This window comes from Engraulis encrasicolus, chromosome 12 (assembly GCF_034702125.1).
Source record: "Engraulis encrasicolus isolate BLACKSEA-1 chromosome 12, IST_EnEncr_1.0, whole genome shotgun sequence".
Taxonomy (NCBI): domain Eukaryota; kingdom Metazoa; phylum Chordata; class Actinopteri; order Clupeiformes; family Engraulidae; genus Engraulis; species Engraulis encrasicolus.
This window is the reverse complement of record NC_085868.1, coordinates 10,350,060-10,365,059: the sequence shown is the minus strand read 5'-3', so window position 1 is coordinate 10,365,059 and position 15,000 is coordinate 10,350,060. Positions and strand designations below refer to the sequence as shown.

At 43.5% G+C, this 15,000-nt stretch overlaps 1 protein-coding gene across 5 annotated transcripts in view; it reads right to left on the bottom strand.

The window, feature by feature from the left end:
• Positions 1 to 15,000, bottom strand: part of inpp4ab (inositol polyphosphate-4-phosphatase type I Ab) — a 74,237-nt gene that overhangs the window by 21,981 nt on the left and 37,256 nt on the right. Inside the window, exons 13-17 of one of the 5 annotated variants that reach the window (XM_063211606.1) lie at positions 13,803 to 13,820; positions 10,728 to 10,914; positions 7,146 to 7,361; positions 5,454 to 6,060; positions 809 to 841 (exon numbers count right to left, since the gene is read on the bottom strand). In XM_063211606.1, the coding sequence (XP_063067676.1) occupies positions 809 to 841; positions 5,454 to 6,060; positions 7,146 to 7,361; positions 10,728 to 10,914; positions 13,803 to 13,820 (1,061 nt within the window). The remainder of the gene's footprint in view (positions 1 to 808; positions 842 to 5,453; positions 6,061 to 7,145; positions 7,362 to 10,727; positions 10,915 to 13,802; positions 13,821 to 15,000) is intronic. The other 4 variants (XM_063211609.1, XM_063211608.1, XM_063211610.1 and 1 more) reach the window with 4 other exon arrangements.

Genomic DNA, 15,000 nt, shown 5'->3' with positions numbered 1-15,000 from the left:
GTACAGACACACACACAGACGCACGCACGCACGCGCACACACACACGTGCATGGACACACACGCAGCCATACGCACACATTTAGGAAACTTCCCTTTCGTGCTATTTTTTCTAAATCCTAATCTCAGACTTTTCTCAATGTAATAGGCTGCATTATTTCAAAAGACTATTGTCATTGCTTAAATGACTATACACAGAATACTCAAACACACTAAACAAAAAACTTTACAGACATATAAATAATGAACAAGGATTTGACGAGGAAGAAGACATACAATATAGCAGAAGCACTAGCTGGCAAAGAGACAGAAGCAAAGAGGACAGGATAGAATAAGGTAGTAGGTCAAGCATAGAGGATTCCAACTAGAGGGTGCCCAACCATGTTAACTTCCGGGAATCGGTCGCACCGGAAGAAAATAGCGGGTGGGGTGAAAATCGCTTAAAATCGCCAGAGATACAGATGTATGGGTGACATTTAAATTTCCACGTAAATTACAAAGAAAAATATTTCTGAAACAACGGGAATCTCTTCAGTGACTGTGGTTTATACCAAATAAAGCATGTTTCTGTAGTGAAGTATGCTGCAAAATGTTAAATTAATTTTAGAAAAGTACCATGATAAGTGAACGGGAAGTTGCAAAAGTGGGCGGAGTCTTCACCCCAGACGTTTGTATAGAAGTCAATGGGAGAGAGCTAAACTACGACCCCTACAGACCAATTCCCATAAAACATGCTTATGAACCCTCTAGTTGGAATCCTCTATGGGTCAAGGTAGGGTAGGGGTAGGTGGGCCAGAAGCACGTCCTTACCTGCAGAGGCCTCATCGCCTGCTGGACTGCCATCTAGAGGAGTGGAGTGGAGGTGCAACCATGCATAGTTAAGACACAAGCGACAGAGATATAAAAAACATGGCAACACAAACAAATAGCAGCACAGCAACAGCTTAGCCAGCACCCTGTTTCTCGAATGCACCGTTGCTAACCAGTTAGCAACATAGTAGGTTTGCCAATGGGAAATTGCATTGCAACCAAGTAAGTTGCTAACTTAGTTAGCAACAATGCCATCGGGAAACCCTCGGTCAGCTAATAAACTACACAGAAAAAGCCAACTAACACAAAAATGGTTTAAGACCCAGAACAATAAGTATTACTCTAACAACATTATAATCTGAATTGCAATACCTCGCTAAACCCACTTCGCTTAAAATCTGGCCAAATGAAAGGAAAGCAAGAACAAAGTAAAAGGTGCCAATTTTTTTGATAGGGACTACCTAAACCTTAGCAACTGTTTTCTTTTGATGCCGGCCTTTTTGTATTTGTTTTCTATGTGATGTATAATATGAAATCTGTTTTGGTGTGTGCTTACATGAAAAAAAGAATTACAAAAAAATAATCTATTTCCTGTGATACAGTGATACAACCATGTAAGCATTTTGCATGACCAGTGTTCCTATATCACCGTCTCTCTCACTGATGTTTGAACTGTGAGCTCTCTCTGTCGTTAGCATTATAACTGCATACAATCCCTCCAGACAATGTAAATACATCTGTTAACATATGTTGCATGGCCAGTGTGGAGAGTTCATCTCTCCAATGACTACCACCAACAGATACCGGTAGATCTCTAGATCTCCTTTCAACATCGCCCTCACTGACTCCTGACATGTGAGCTCTCTCTCTGTCTCTGTCTCTCTGTCTCTCTGTCTCTCTCTCTCTCTCTCCCTCAGCAATACAACACCTCAGGGATACTGCTCACAATCCCTCCACATAGCCCCGGAGTCTGAACTAACGACCACTGAGCCAGAATCGATAGCCATCCCTCGCGGGGGAAATGCGTAGTTGGCTTGTCATACAGCAGATAAATGGCTGCTATAGCATGCCCTGCACGGCACTGCACTGCACTCCCTGGCTGCACGGCTAGAGCTAGTCGCTAAGATGGACTGAGACGCTGAGACAGAGATGTGAGGCTATAGTTGTGAGCTAAGACGGTGTGTGTTTATGCATATGCGAGAATGTGTGCAGCTGTGTATGGTACAGTAAGTGCATATGTGTGTTTGTCTGTACTGTGTGTGTGTGTGTGTGTGTGTGTGTGTGTGTGTGTGTGTGTGTGTGTGTGTGTGTGTGTGTGTGTGTGTGTGTGTGTGTGTGTGTGTGCGTTTCTGTGTGCGTGTATGTGTATGTGTACAGTAAGTGTGCATATGTGACTGTACTGTCTGTGCGTGCGTGCCTGCGTGCATCTGCGCACATGTGTGTGTGTGTGTGCGTCGTGAGGTAAAGTGAGATTCAGCTGATGCAAAGACGACGGAAGACTGCGCTGACCAAAAGTGCAACGTCAAGACTAGAGACGAGAGAAAAAAATCACTCTGCTCTGCAACAGCACGACTGCAGCTACAAGAGGTACTTTTTTGCAAGGGAAGCTGACCAGGGTGGACAGTGCGGGACAAAGGATTAGCTGTCCCAGGTTCAGACAGAAGTGGGGCCCAGAATTGGCCCTACCGTGGCGCAAATGGTAGGGCACTCGTTTGCTATGCGGCCGACCCGGGTTCGACTCCCAGCCCGGATCCTTTGCCGAAGCCCCACAAAATATATATATATATACTGTATATATAAAAAAAGAAGTGGGCCCAGAATTGCGCCCTCAATAGATATTGGGTGGGGCCGGGGGAGCCTATCAGATGACTTTTTCCTGGGTCCGGCCAAAGGGATCAGTGGCTTTGACTTTTTGCTATGCAGGACTTGACTGACACAGTGGATATGCATTTTGTACTGGGCTGACTAACATATACAAATATGCACAAGTACAGACACACATCATGAAGAACAAACAAAAACTATATGGCACTTAAAATATAATAACAATCTAATTAAGCAAAACTATGCACATTTAAACAGTTATACCTAATGTTAAGAGGAGACGGCATCTCTTTCAATAGTCCTTTGATAACATTACAACAAACAAATTGCTAAAATGTCAGAGTATGTAGATGAACTTCTATGGGGGCCGTGAGTGTCTCTCAGATGTGCAAATGTTGCAAATGTGATGTGCTTGAAGCAAGCTGAGTGGTGCAGTGAGAATGGGAAACATGAGTAGGGGACGAGACAAATAGACAGAGCAGAGGGGCACAGCACGGCAGACAGAGCAGATCAAAACACATGTTTACACTCTAACATCCCATATCAAACCAAGGACATGCTCTTTATAGATGAGAGAGAGAGAGAGAGAGAGAGAGAGAGAGAGAGAGAGAGAGAGAGAGAGAGAGAGAGAGAGAGAGAGAGAGAGAGAGAGAGAGAGAGAGAGAGAGAGGGAGAGAGAGAGAGAGAGAGAGTGAGTGAGTGAGTGAGTGAGTGAGTGAGTGAGTGAGTGAGTGAGTGAGTGAGAGTGAGAGAGAGAGAGAGAGAGAGAGAGAGAGAGAGAGAGAGAGAGAGAGAGACTGAGTGAGAGAAAGAGAGAGACTGAGTGAGAGAGACAAAGGAATAATATATGCACAGATAAAATAAAGGAGAGATAGCAAGGGACCTACAGAGACAAAATAAAAAGTAAAACAGATAGAAAATGACAGAGTAAGAGCGAAAGAGTAAGAGTGAAAGAGTAAGAGTCTGAGGCAGACAGACAGATGCTGATGCTGAACAAGGAACTGTGAGAGAGCGTGCGGTCGAGCCGAGGCAGACAGAGTGACGGCATCAGACAGACGGCAGTGCAGTGCCATGAATACTAATGATGATGGTCTGGCTACAGCCCTCTGCTCTACTGGCATCTGCTAGACCTCAGGCCTCATGTACTAAGAACGAAGCTGTTTACACGATTTTTGAAAACGCATTGGTTTTGGCATTCCGTTTACACGATAACAGTTTTAGAATGCACATAGCGAAAATCCGGCCTTAAAAATATCCCATTTAAGGGTCTTAGTATATCCGAATGTCTGTGTGACAAGTTACGTAAGAAGCTTTTTTAGTGTGTAAGTAGTGCACATGAGGTCCGAGAACACTAGTTCAAATCGAACTGTCAAATCAAATGGTCATAGCTGATGTTCTGGCATGTTATATGACAGGCTATAAAAGCCAGAGAAAGTGATTAGATGCTACCAGTATTTATCCTTTAAAGGGACACTGTGCATGAAATGGTCAAAAAAGGTACTGCAACTATGCTGCTCATTGAAACTGGGCTGCCTATTGCCAATTTTGATCTTAACATGAAAGTTTACTAAGTAATAAACAAGTATTTTCAACTATGGTCCAAGTATAGTAATTTTTGCAGCTAAAAATCACTATTTTTGGAAATCCAAAATGGCGGACCATGGAGAAGATTCCCCTTTTCATGTATGAAAAGTGCAAATGTTTCCAGTCATAATGAATACTTATAATTTGATGGTGGTGTTAAGTATTCATGAAAAGGGTAACATTAGTGAATGGGCAGCATGAATTCTGGAAATAAACAACTAAAAATCTCACACAGTGTCCCTTTAAAAGCTGGAAATGCATACTACATGATAGCCTCCACAGTGGTTTAAGACCACACACAGCGACTGGGTGATCACTTGATATGCATCCCTCTGCAGATGGATGGGATGCCATGTGATGTTCTCTACTGTGGTTTTACACCAGAGATAGCCACTTGGTGATAGCTGTTGCTAAGAACATTACTGTATTTACTGCAAAATGCTAGCCAGCTACATGAAAGCGATGACAACATGCAACATGCAGGATACAGGAAATAAACCGCTAAATCAGCCTGATATCCAAAAATTCCGTGCTCCTGGACACGGATGTTAAGGACAAGAAATCCGTGTCCAGGAGCACGGATTTTGCCAAAATTCCGTGCTCCTGGACACGGAATTGTTTTACGTGCTCCTGGACACGGAATTGTTTTCCGTGATGGGCACACGGAAGTGCTTTCTAAAGGCTATTACCAAAGCACTGTGTTAACTCTATCATTAGAAAATACATACAAAATGCTAATCCTAAACAAAATATTGATATAGTTATTTAAGTTGTGCCCTGAACAAAACATTCCCTAACCTTAACCTGTCATTGAAGACATATTTTTGAGAATTACTTTTCCAGTTGGTTGCTAGGCTATCAAATTCATATAATGAATGAAAGAAAACCAGCTGCGCCCAGACCAAAACAATCCCTAACCCTAACCTGCCAGTAAGAAATGTTTTTTTGAGGAAAAAATATTTGAAATTAGAAAAGTCCTGAGAAAACACAAGATAATAGAGAGAGCACTTCTGTGTGTCCATCACGGAAAATAATTCCGTGTCCCGGAGCACAGAATTTTTGGAGATCATGTTGGCTAAATAAACATACACAGTAAAAGATATCTACACGACAAAGTGCAGAAAATTATTTTGCATGGTGCCAAACTGCTGTATGGCATTCTCAAAACAACTAAATTATTCAGAGCAACAGCAACAGAAAGTTAATAAAAAAAATAGCAATGGAAAACAAAACCTACAGTTGGCAGAGTTTCTATTAGAGGCGGCGTGGCATGCAACAAGAGGCAGTGAGGATGACGATGGTGACGTCGGCGATGAGCATGATGAACACTGTGAAGCTGGCCGGGCATGCTGGGAGGAGGAGGAGGAGGAGGAGTGTAGGAACGAGGAGGGAGATGGTGACGATGAAGATGCGGATGAGGATGAGGATGATGAGTTGGGAGACACTGTCAGGGGTGTGGAGTCCTGTGCCGGTGTGGATGAGGATGAGGAGGTAGAGGTAGAGGCTGGGCTAGGGGAGGGTCGCACATGCTGAGAAGAGTGGTGCAAAAACGAAGACGGTGATGGTGCTGAGGATAACGATGATGATGATGAGGATGGAGGTGGCAATGTCAGCGGTGGATATGGAGAGTCCTGTGCTCTGGAGGATGAAGATGAGGAGGCTGGGTTTATCCAGAAGGCTCGCGTCTTGCTCTCGTTACCTTTCTTGGGGGTGGAGCCGCCCTGCTGGTCGCAGTTGGCCATGTCCTCGCTGCTGTCGCTGTGGAGACGCTCCTTCTGGAGCAGCTTGTCCACGCGCTGGATGATGCACTCCAAGCTCTTGTCCACGTTCACCCACACCTTCTCCTGCACACACACACACACGCGCGCGCGCACACACACAACGCGCGCACACACACACACGCACGCACGCACACACACAAACACACACACACGATATATTACACAAACATGCACAACTAAAGCTAGAACTAGGTAAAATATACCTTTCTAGAGACACCATCCCACCCAAATGGCCAAGTTACTTCTATAAGCACTACAGTAGATTTTACAACTTTCCTGTGAAAGTTACACCTCACACTAGCATTCCCACTGACAAGTAATCAGCATCAGTCTCTGTGGGTAGCAGCAAAGCACAGCCAACACTGCAGCATTACTATACAGAGTAGACCATTAAAATCCTGCAGCCAGATTTTCTATAACACACAGACACATGTACTTCAATATCCACATCCTGCAATCCTTAGACTGGCAAATGTACAGTTCACAGGAGTCATTGCATTATGTCATTCAGGACAGACACAGCATTCATCACACATAAAACCAGGTTCATAATCAGGACAGAAGCAAGAAAAGAGGTCTGACATTACCAAATATGTATGCAACAATGACTATCCTACAAGAAAATGTTAAATGCAGCCTTCTGGCTTGGCCAAGGATGTCAAAGTTATGACTCTGTGACCCTTACCCCCTCCTCCTCTTGCCAGTCCACGTGTGGCGATGATCAGCTGTTAAAGTGATACTGTCCCATTTTTGGAAATTAGCTTATTTTACACCTCCCTTTGAGTTAAATAATAGGGTTTTACCGTTCTCCTGTACTTTCAATCGTTATCTGGCTATGTCAGTGCAAATTTTGCTCGCGTCTAACTGGTCTCATAGGACTCAGTGTTAACTGTTAGCTTGATGGTAAAATGTGCACTGCCATAACTAGAAAACGGTTGGAAGTACAGGAGAAAGGTAAGAGCCTATTATTTAACTCAAGGGGAGGTGTAAAATAAGTTTATTTCCAAAAATGGGACAGTATCACTTTAATGCCCCTCGACTTGACCAAACGCTTCAAAGGTAAGACCCTTATCTACACCTACTCTCCTCCATAACATGTTGCCATGTTACCGTCGTAGACAGACTGTGGCTTTTTGGGACCCCCTTACCCATTCCTCCTCGTGCCAGTCGACATGTAGCGACGTGCGGCTGTTGCTGCCGCTCCACTTGGCGAGGAGCGTGTCCTGGTCGTTGCGCAGCACCACCTGCTCCTGCTCCGCAGAGGGCGACACCTTGGAGGCGATGTACTCCGGCCGTGCCGCGTTCAGGGCCTGGATGGCCGACGCCAGCAGCTTGCAGTCGCACACTGTCACCAGCTGCCGCGTCTGATGGGGGACAGAGAAGCAGAACGTGAATATAGACACACTTACAGGGGTATGCCACTACTTTGGGGCTTAATACAGTTAAAATCGTTTGCTGGGGTTTATAAAGGTGGTAAAGTGTCTTATTTTTCATGTTAAGCGTTGTCTTGCTTTAAGACAAGTTAAAAGAGGGAGTATGTAGCTAAGCTAGTGAAAGTCAATGGATCACTGTAGCATGTAGCACGCTACACGTATGCATTGACTTTCACTAGCTTAGCGACATGCTCCCTCTTTTAACTTGTCATACAGCAAGACAACGGATTACATGAAAAATAAGACACTTTACCACCTTTATAATCCCTGGCTAACGATTTTAACTGTATTAAAGGGACAGTTTGGTCAATTTCAACATGCTTTTGTATTGCTCACGCTACCCTTGACTTGTCAGTACCTGGTGATGCCACATTTTTCGGCTCAGCCCTTTCCGAGATATGAGCAATTCTAATGGGGGCAGCGTTTGTTTACATTTTTAAAAAATGAAACATAGGCCAACTCCAATTATTTTCCCAAAAGGTACTGCTGTTTGCTAGTTGTCTGCTGATGTTTTATAACCTTTTGGATGTTTTTGGGAATAAATAAAAATGTTTTTTTGAAATGTAAACAAAGAGCTGCCCCCATTACAATGACCAGGATCTCGGAAACGGCTGAAGAAGAAGAAAAAAAAATCTCAGGCACTGCCAAGTCCAGGGTAGTGTGAGCATTACAACTGCATGTTGAAATTGACCGAACTGTCCCTTTAAGCCCCAAAATAGTGGCCCCTTTAACACACATTCCTGTTCTCAGGACTGCAAACGGCGGGCTGTGCTGCAGTCGACCGACACAAGGAGCTAGAAGTCGCACACCGTCACCAGCTGCTGCGTCTGATCGGAGACAAGTCAAGTCAAGTCGGGGAAACAAAACATGAAAACACACACACTGAACACAGACGGGAATCCTGATCAGAATATATTGTTTGATATTAGCAGATATTGTTTTTTTCCAGGACTGCAAACTACAGGCTGTTGTGATGGACTTGTCTTGACTTGAATACAGGCTGTGTTGCGTTCAAGACCTGGACGACTGATGCCAGGAGCTTGCAGCCGCACACAGTTACAGCAGCTGCTGTGTCTGATTGGGGAGGACAACAGAAATAAGGAGAAATAAACATGAAAACACACACACTCAACACACTGGCCAACCAGTGTATATGTTTCCAAGTTATAGCAGATATCCTCTTTTTCAGGACCTGGATGGCTGACGCTAGCAGCTTGTACTCACACACTGTTACCAACAGTCTTGTCTGATAGGATAATGGAAACAACCACACAAACATCAGAACACACACACTGAACACAGACTTAGCCTGTCCATCAGGATCATGTTCGGGATTTACGATATTTATTATTAGCAAGTTTTTGTTTTTTTTAGGACCGCAAACTGCAGGCCAAGCCGCATTTGTGGAAAGACACACACTTTCTCATCAGCAATCTAGCACCTCATCAATAGCTGGGACCTCTGAAGGGAGAGTACAAAAATGTAGGCACACTCAAACTACAAAAAAAAAGTGTGACTTGGGGTGTTTGTTAAATACGTCAGATTAAACAAACAGGTTTTCTACCGTATTCTGTTTCTTAATTTTTTTTAATTTTGCACCATTTCCAAAACAAATTATTTTCGGCGTCAAGCTGTCCTCTGTGTGAGGCGGAGGACGGCATAGAAATAAACATCAAAACAAACACAACAAGCAATCTGAGGGGGAGAACAATCTGTTCCTGTTCATTCCAATGGGGACTGCTAGACTAAGGAATTTACTGTTCAACAAATGAACAAACCCAGAAAAAGCACACCATCTTTCACACACACTAAAAATGGGTGCTCAAGATTTGTTAATACCAACTAAAAGAGCAAGCCATTCAGAGTTCACACCTATTGTCACTGCTAAGTAGGGGTGTAAATCACAGCCTTCATGACGATACGATATGGTATCGATTTCTTAAAGCAGGGATTCGATTATTTTCGATACTTGAGAATTCCTCACGATATGATGCGTTTCGATTCGATTTGATTTTTTCCAATGACTTTTCCACTACTATTGTGTTATGGAGCTAGGGCATTGCACAGGGGCCAGCGATTCGATTAATTTCGATACTTAAGAATGCCCCACGATACGATGCGATGCGATTCCATTAAATTGCCGGCCGATACTTCCGATACATCGATACATTTCGATTTTATTTACACCCCTACTGCTAAGTACTGTAATTTTTCTGTAAGTGTGAAGTCTCCACACTTGTCCAAGTCAAGTAGCACTTGTAATCAGCATGTCAGTTCTCTATGAAGCCTCAAAGCTTGTATTGAGTCACCATCTCAGACCCTTCCAACTCTTGTGTTTAAGCAACACAAGTAATTTTACTTTGTGGTCCCTGCAGATGGTAAAAGTAATTGCCTGTCATCCAAACTACAGAGATGGCCTTGTCCTCCATACTTATCACACTTACTTCAGTTACACCCAGAGGTGTCTTGCTTCACCCTGTTATAAGTTAATGAACAATTGGCACCATTTCCGATTCATCTTAAAGGTTGACAAAAATAACTTAAGTGACTGCTTTAAATAACCTGTCCCAGAAACCCACGCCCTCCCCTATTCTACGCTTGCTGATGATATAGCTATATACCACTCAGCAGAGAGGTGATGTAAAGGGCACACTTTAATGAAGAGACAACGCAGAACAAAAAAGGAGGCCCCATCAATTATCCTCTTGGGGCAATCAATAGGGCTCCTGCAACCAGCCATGTGATCAATACCACACCGGGTGGGGAGAAATAAAAGCCAACCTTGATTAAATGGTGGAACAGGACAGAGATGCAAGAGATAACAATGAGAATGACGGTAAATATGCGCATACTGTACGGGGCATACAGTGCACAGTACTTCCCTGCAGTTGACACACTCTGCACCATCTTCCAATGTGTTCCCTGTTCATATTGAAGCTCTAAAAATCCTTGAGCCCTTGAAACTACACACATATTGTATGGGCACAGTGTAAATGTGAAATTCTGTATGTACGTATACGTATGTGCAAACACTGCTGGTCAACTTACAGTATATAAAGAAATATCAGTATCCATACTGTTCTACCATAACAAAGCCCCTACAGAACACCCTGCAGAGAATATCTTCTCTATTACTCCATTGAACTGTGTGTGTGTGTGTGTGTGTGTGTGTGTGTGTGTGTGTGTGTGTGTGTGTGTGTGTGTGTGTGTGTGTGTGTGTGTGTGTGTGTGTGTGTGTGTGTGTGTGTGTGTGTGTGTGTGTGTGCGTGCGCGCGTGCGTGCGTCCACCATGTTCACCTTGTCTGCCAGGATGGCGAGGGTCCTCTCCAGGCCGTTGGAGGAGCGCTCCTTGGCGGCGCGGGACAGGCGCTCCGTGTAGTAGCTGACCTGCGTCTTGAGTGTGTTGATGTGGGCGATGATCTCTTTGGCACGGACGATGTCCTGGGGAATGTAGACAATGGACTGGGAGCTGGACAGCGCACTGCTGCAGAAGGAAGGAAGGAGAGCACATAGGAATGGAAGTAAGTCAGTAGATGTGCATGACACTTAACGCCTACTGTTACTGATTACTGTATCCACACACACACACACACACACACACACACACACACACACACACACACACACACACACACACACACACACACACACACACACACACACACACACACACACACACACACACACACACACACACACACACACACACACACACACACACACACACACACAGAAGCATACATGCACCTATGCACACACAAACGCACACTCGCCCATAAACACACACACACCCGGGCCCACATAACACCATTCCACCCAATTTCAAGGCCAGCAACATGCCGGTTTAAAAACTGATAACACTCTCTCCTTTTTTGACCAGTATCATGTCCCTATGAATCCTGAGTCGTATGAATCCTGACTCCTGAGTCGGCTGACATGAACTTCCATCCATACAGTAAAAATAGGCCGTCGATATGACAGAGAAAGCTTATATAAAGTTTATAAAGTAGTACAGTATTAACAACACTGTGTGGAGTATAGTAGAGTATTTACAACACTGTGGAGAGCCAACTTACTTGACAGTGGAGTCAAAGGCAAGTGCTCTTAATATTTACACAATATTCAGTAAAATTCACTCTAAAAATATGACACATACCAAAGAGTAAAATCAAAACTACTTTTGAGTGGGACCAAATGCTACCTGAACAGAGTTAATTTAAACACTGAGTCATATTAATGCAGTGTTTTAAACACAAGCAGTGCTGCAGGAGCGGTCAGTACACAGCAGACAGTTTATACTGTTAACACAGAAACAATTGCTCTTTATTTGACCACAAGTTGGCAGAGAACATTAATGTGATTCACCAAAGTGTGAATGTCTATGCACAATCGATGCACACAAGTATGTGAGTGGAGACACACACACACACCACACACACACACACAATCCCACCCCCAAATGCAGACAACAAAAAGAGCAAAGCCCATAGCACACTGTGCAGCGGTGAACACCACAATAGTCATACAGTTAAGTGTGAGGGCGTTATGTGTTTACATAACAACCTATGGCGCTCTTACATCAACAACAGTCAACAATCCTTCAGCCATTTCACCTCTGCTAGGATATCCCGCCCCCTTTATTTTATCATCGCTCTCTCTCTCTCTCTCTCTCTCTCTCTCTCTCTCTCTCTCTCTCTCTCTCTCTCTCTCTCTCTCTCTCTCTCTCTCTCTCTCTCTCTCTCTCTCTCTCTCTCTCTCTCTCTCTCACACACCATCTCTCATACACACTCTTTTCTTTCTTTCCGTCTCTCTCTTTCCATGTAACCCCTCCGTACTTCTCTCCAGCCCACGTTTAGGACACTACATCCACGGCCTCTTTGCTGTGCACCATGAGTCATTGGCATGACCCTGCTCATTGCACACTCACTCACTCACAGTTATCGTTATGACTCAATGCAGTAGCTATGGGGAACATTTTTATTGCAGCGTTATGTTGAGAGCATTGAGAGAGAGAGAGAGAGAGAGAGAGAGAGAGAGAGAGAGAGAGAGAGAGAGAGAGAGAGAGAGAGAGAGAGAGAGAGAGAGAGAGAGAGAGAAGAGAATGTGACAGAGACAGAGACAGAGATAGAGATAGAGACAGAAAAGAGAGAGAGAGAGAAGAATGAGAGACAGAGAATATGAAGAGACAACTATGGAGAGGAGCAAGGAGAAGACAGGGTGATGACAGACACATCAGTCAGTCAGAGGGCCTTTTCGAACTCCTCACTCCCATGCGGGCCCCTGAGTGCTATTCACTGCGGCCACTGATGGGAGTCATTACAGTGATGCATAACAGCAATATGGAAAGGGACTGCAGTGCCCATTTGGCCCTCTTTCCCCATCAGCAGTCACATTGCTTCTTCACAGCCTTACAGTTAGCTGATGGACTGTGGTGTGTAGGGGGTGGGGGAATCTGAACTTGCCCTGCGGTGCCTGGCACTAACAAAAAACAATGTAAACGAAGTGGAAGAGATTTGATGTCTTGATGAAGATTCTAAAAGAAGTTCAGTAGCTTCCAACAGAACTCTTTAAACTTTGATGACCTTAGTTTTTTAAAGGGTTTCCTTCTCCATAGACATAGCAGACAAGCCTTGTGCATTGTTTCTTTTTGTTTGTTTTTCTAAAATGTGAGAATAAAGAAATGAGACCTTTATGTTAGGAGGTTTACCTGAGAGTGCATCTCAACATACTCTGTTCTGTGATTACACATACACATAGAGGGCAGTGCAGGAAGGAGTGGAGGAGATGAAACACCTTTGAAGCTCCAGTTGCTATGCTACAACTCCAAGCCTGTACTAAAATGGTCTTACTTACAAGAGATTCTTCTTCACAAGCACAAGAAGAGCCTTACGCTTTTGCTAAGAAACCCTTCTATTACGAGGTTCATCCCTTCAATTGGAGTTTATATACCTAGATGCGTATGTGAATAAAATTGCTTTCAGTAACACCCTACCAAACTGTAGGACAACCTGTAGCACGATAGATGTTTTACTGGGTTAATATACTTGGCACAGGGCTGTAAAACAAAACCAGTTTTTCAGGTGACAGGACAAACATTGAGAAGTAAGTTAATGAGGGGGTGTATTGAGATCCAATTCTTTGACACACAATGATGTGGTTGGGTGCATAAGTGCAACAGTGTGGTTTAATGCAATGTGCACACACACACACACACACACACAAACACACATACAGATGCGGACATTTATATGTACGAGCAACTTATATGTGACGGGTAGAATCAAATGAAACTGCCATGCTCAAACGATGAAAGACAGTGGGGGGGAAAAAAACAACCAAACGAAAAAACATTCAGGTGTAAAATAAACTCACCATTCTTCCTCATAAATGCTGACCAGAAAACAACAAAAACATATATTTTTTGTTCAAAAGTCAGGAAAGAAAACAATTGTGCACCTTAGCATAATCAAGGAATATCTTATCCAAAGAAAAACATGAAGAATGTAAATTTAATAAATACTTAAACCAATACATGCAGCCAGCAAAGCAAGAACTAAAAGGATAAGCCTTGGATTAAGAAATGAAAAAGACTACAAAAAAACTATGAAATTAATTAAAACATGCAATACCCACAATGCCTGCTGGCATTGTTCCTGCATTGTGTTGGCAGCAGCACTAGCAAATACAATGAAGTATGACAAAACAAGGCGTAGGAAACCTTACCCACTTCTTTTCACAAAATGTAAGCTTACATTTTATCTTTAAGCATAAATTAAATTACTATTGTTTTAATGGCATTACATTTTCATGAAATGCACAAAAGCATAAATCAAATTACTTATTGTTTAAACACCATTAGATTTTCCTCTCTGCACAGAAAAAGGTTCAGCAAAGCTTCTGGACAGTTGATTAGTGTACTGACATGCACACTACTTTGTTAAGAAGACTAGACCTAACATCCTTAATTTGACCCAGCAGACGCTTCACTTCATCAGAGGCGGACCACCTACATTGAGAAACTAATAAGTCCTACCGTCGGGGCCCGATTAAGATGGCCTGGGCCCCTAGGCCACAGGTTGCTGTGGGCCCCATCTGAAGGCAAATTTCACAACATATTTGCATAGATAGTGTCATAATTACGAGCTAGGAATTAAGGATAGCATGTCTACCAACAGTACTGAACATAACATACATTTTTTCAATTAACATCTTGGCATAATTTTGCAATCTTTCACTTTTGATCAATCTAGGCTGCAGCCCAGGGGCGTAGCAACAATTTCTGGGTCCTATGTAAAATCAGCTTCAATGGACAAGCCATATATTTTCATAAACTGCCCTGTGTGTGGTCCCCCTATATACATGGGGCCCTGTAGACTCAGTCACACTTTACCCCCCTGAACAGCACCCCTGCTGCAGCCATATCTAGCCTGTGCATTATTCCGGCCCTGCCTAACATGTGTAGTATTCCCCCCACCTGTGGTGTCTAGGGATGCACCGATACTGATACTGGTATCGTATCAGCTGCCGATACTGCTCATTATACTCATACTCGTACTCGTCAAGCACTTGC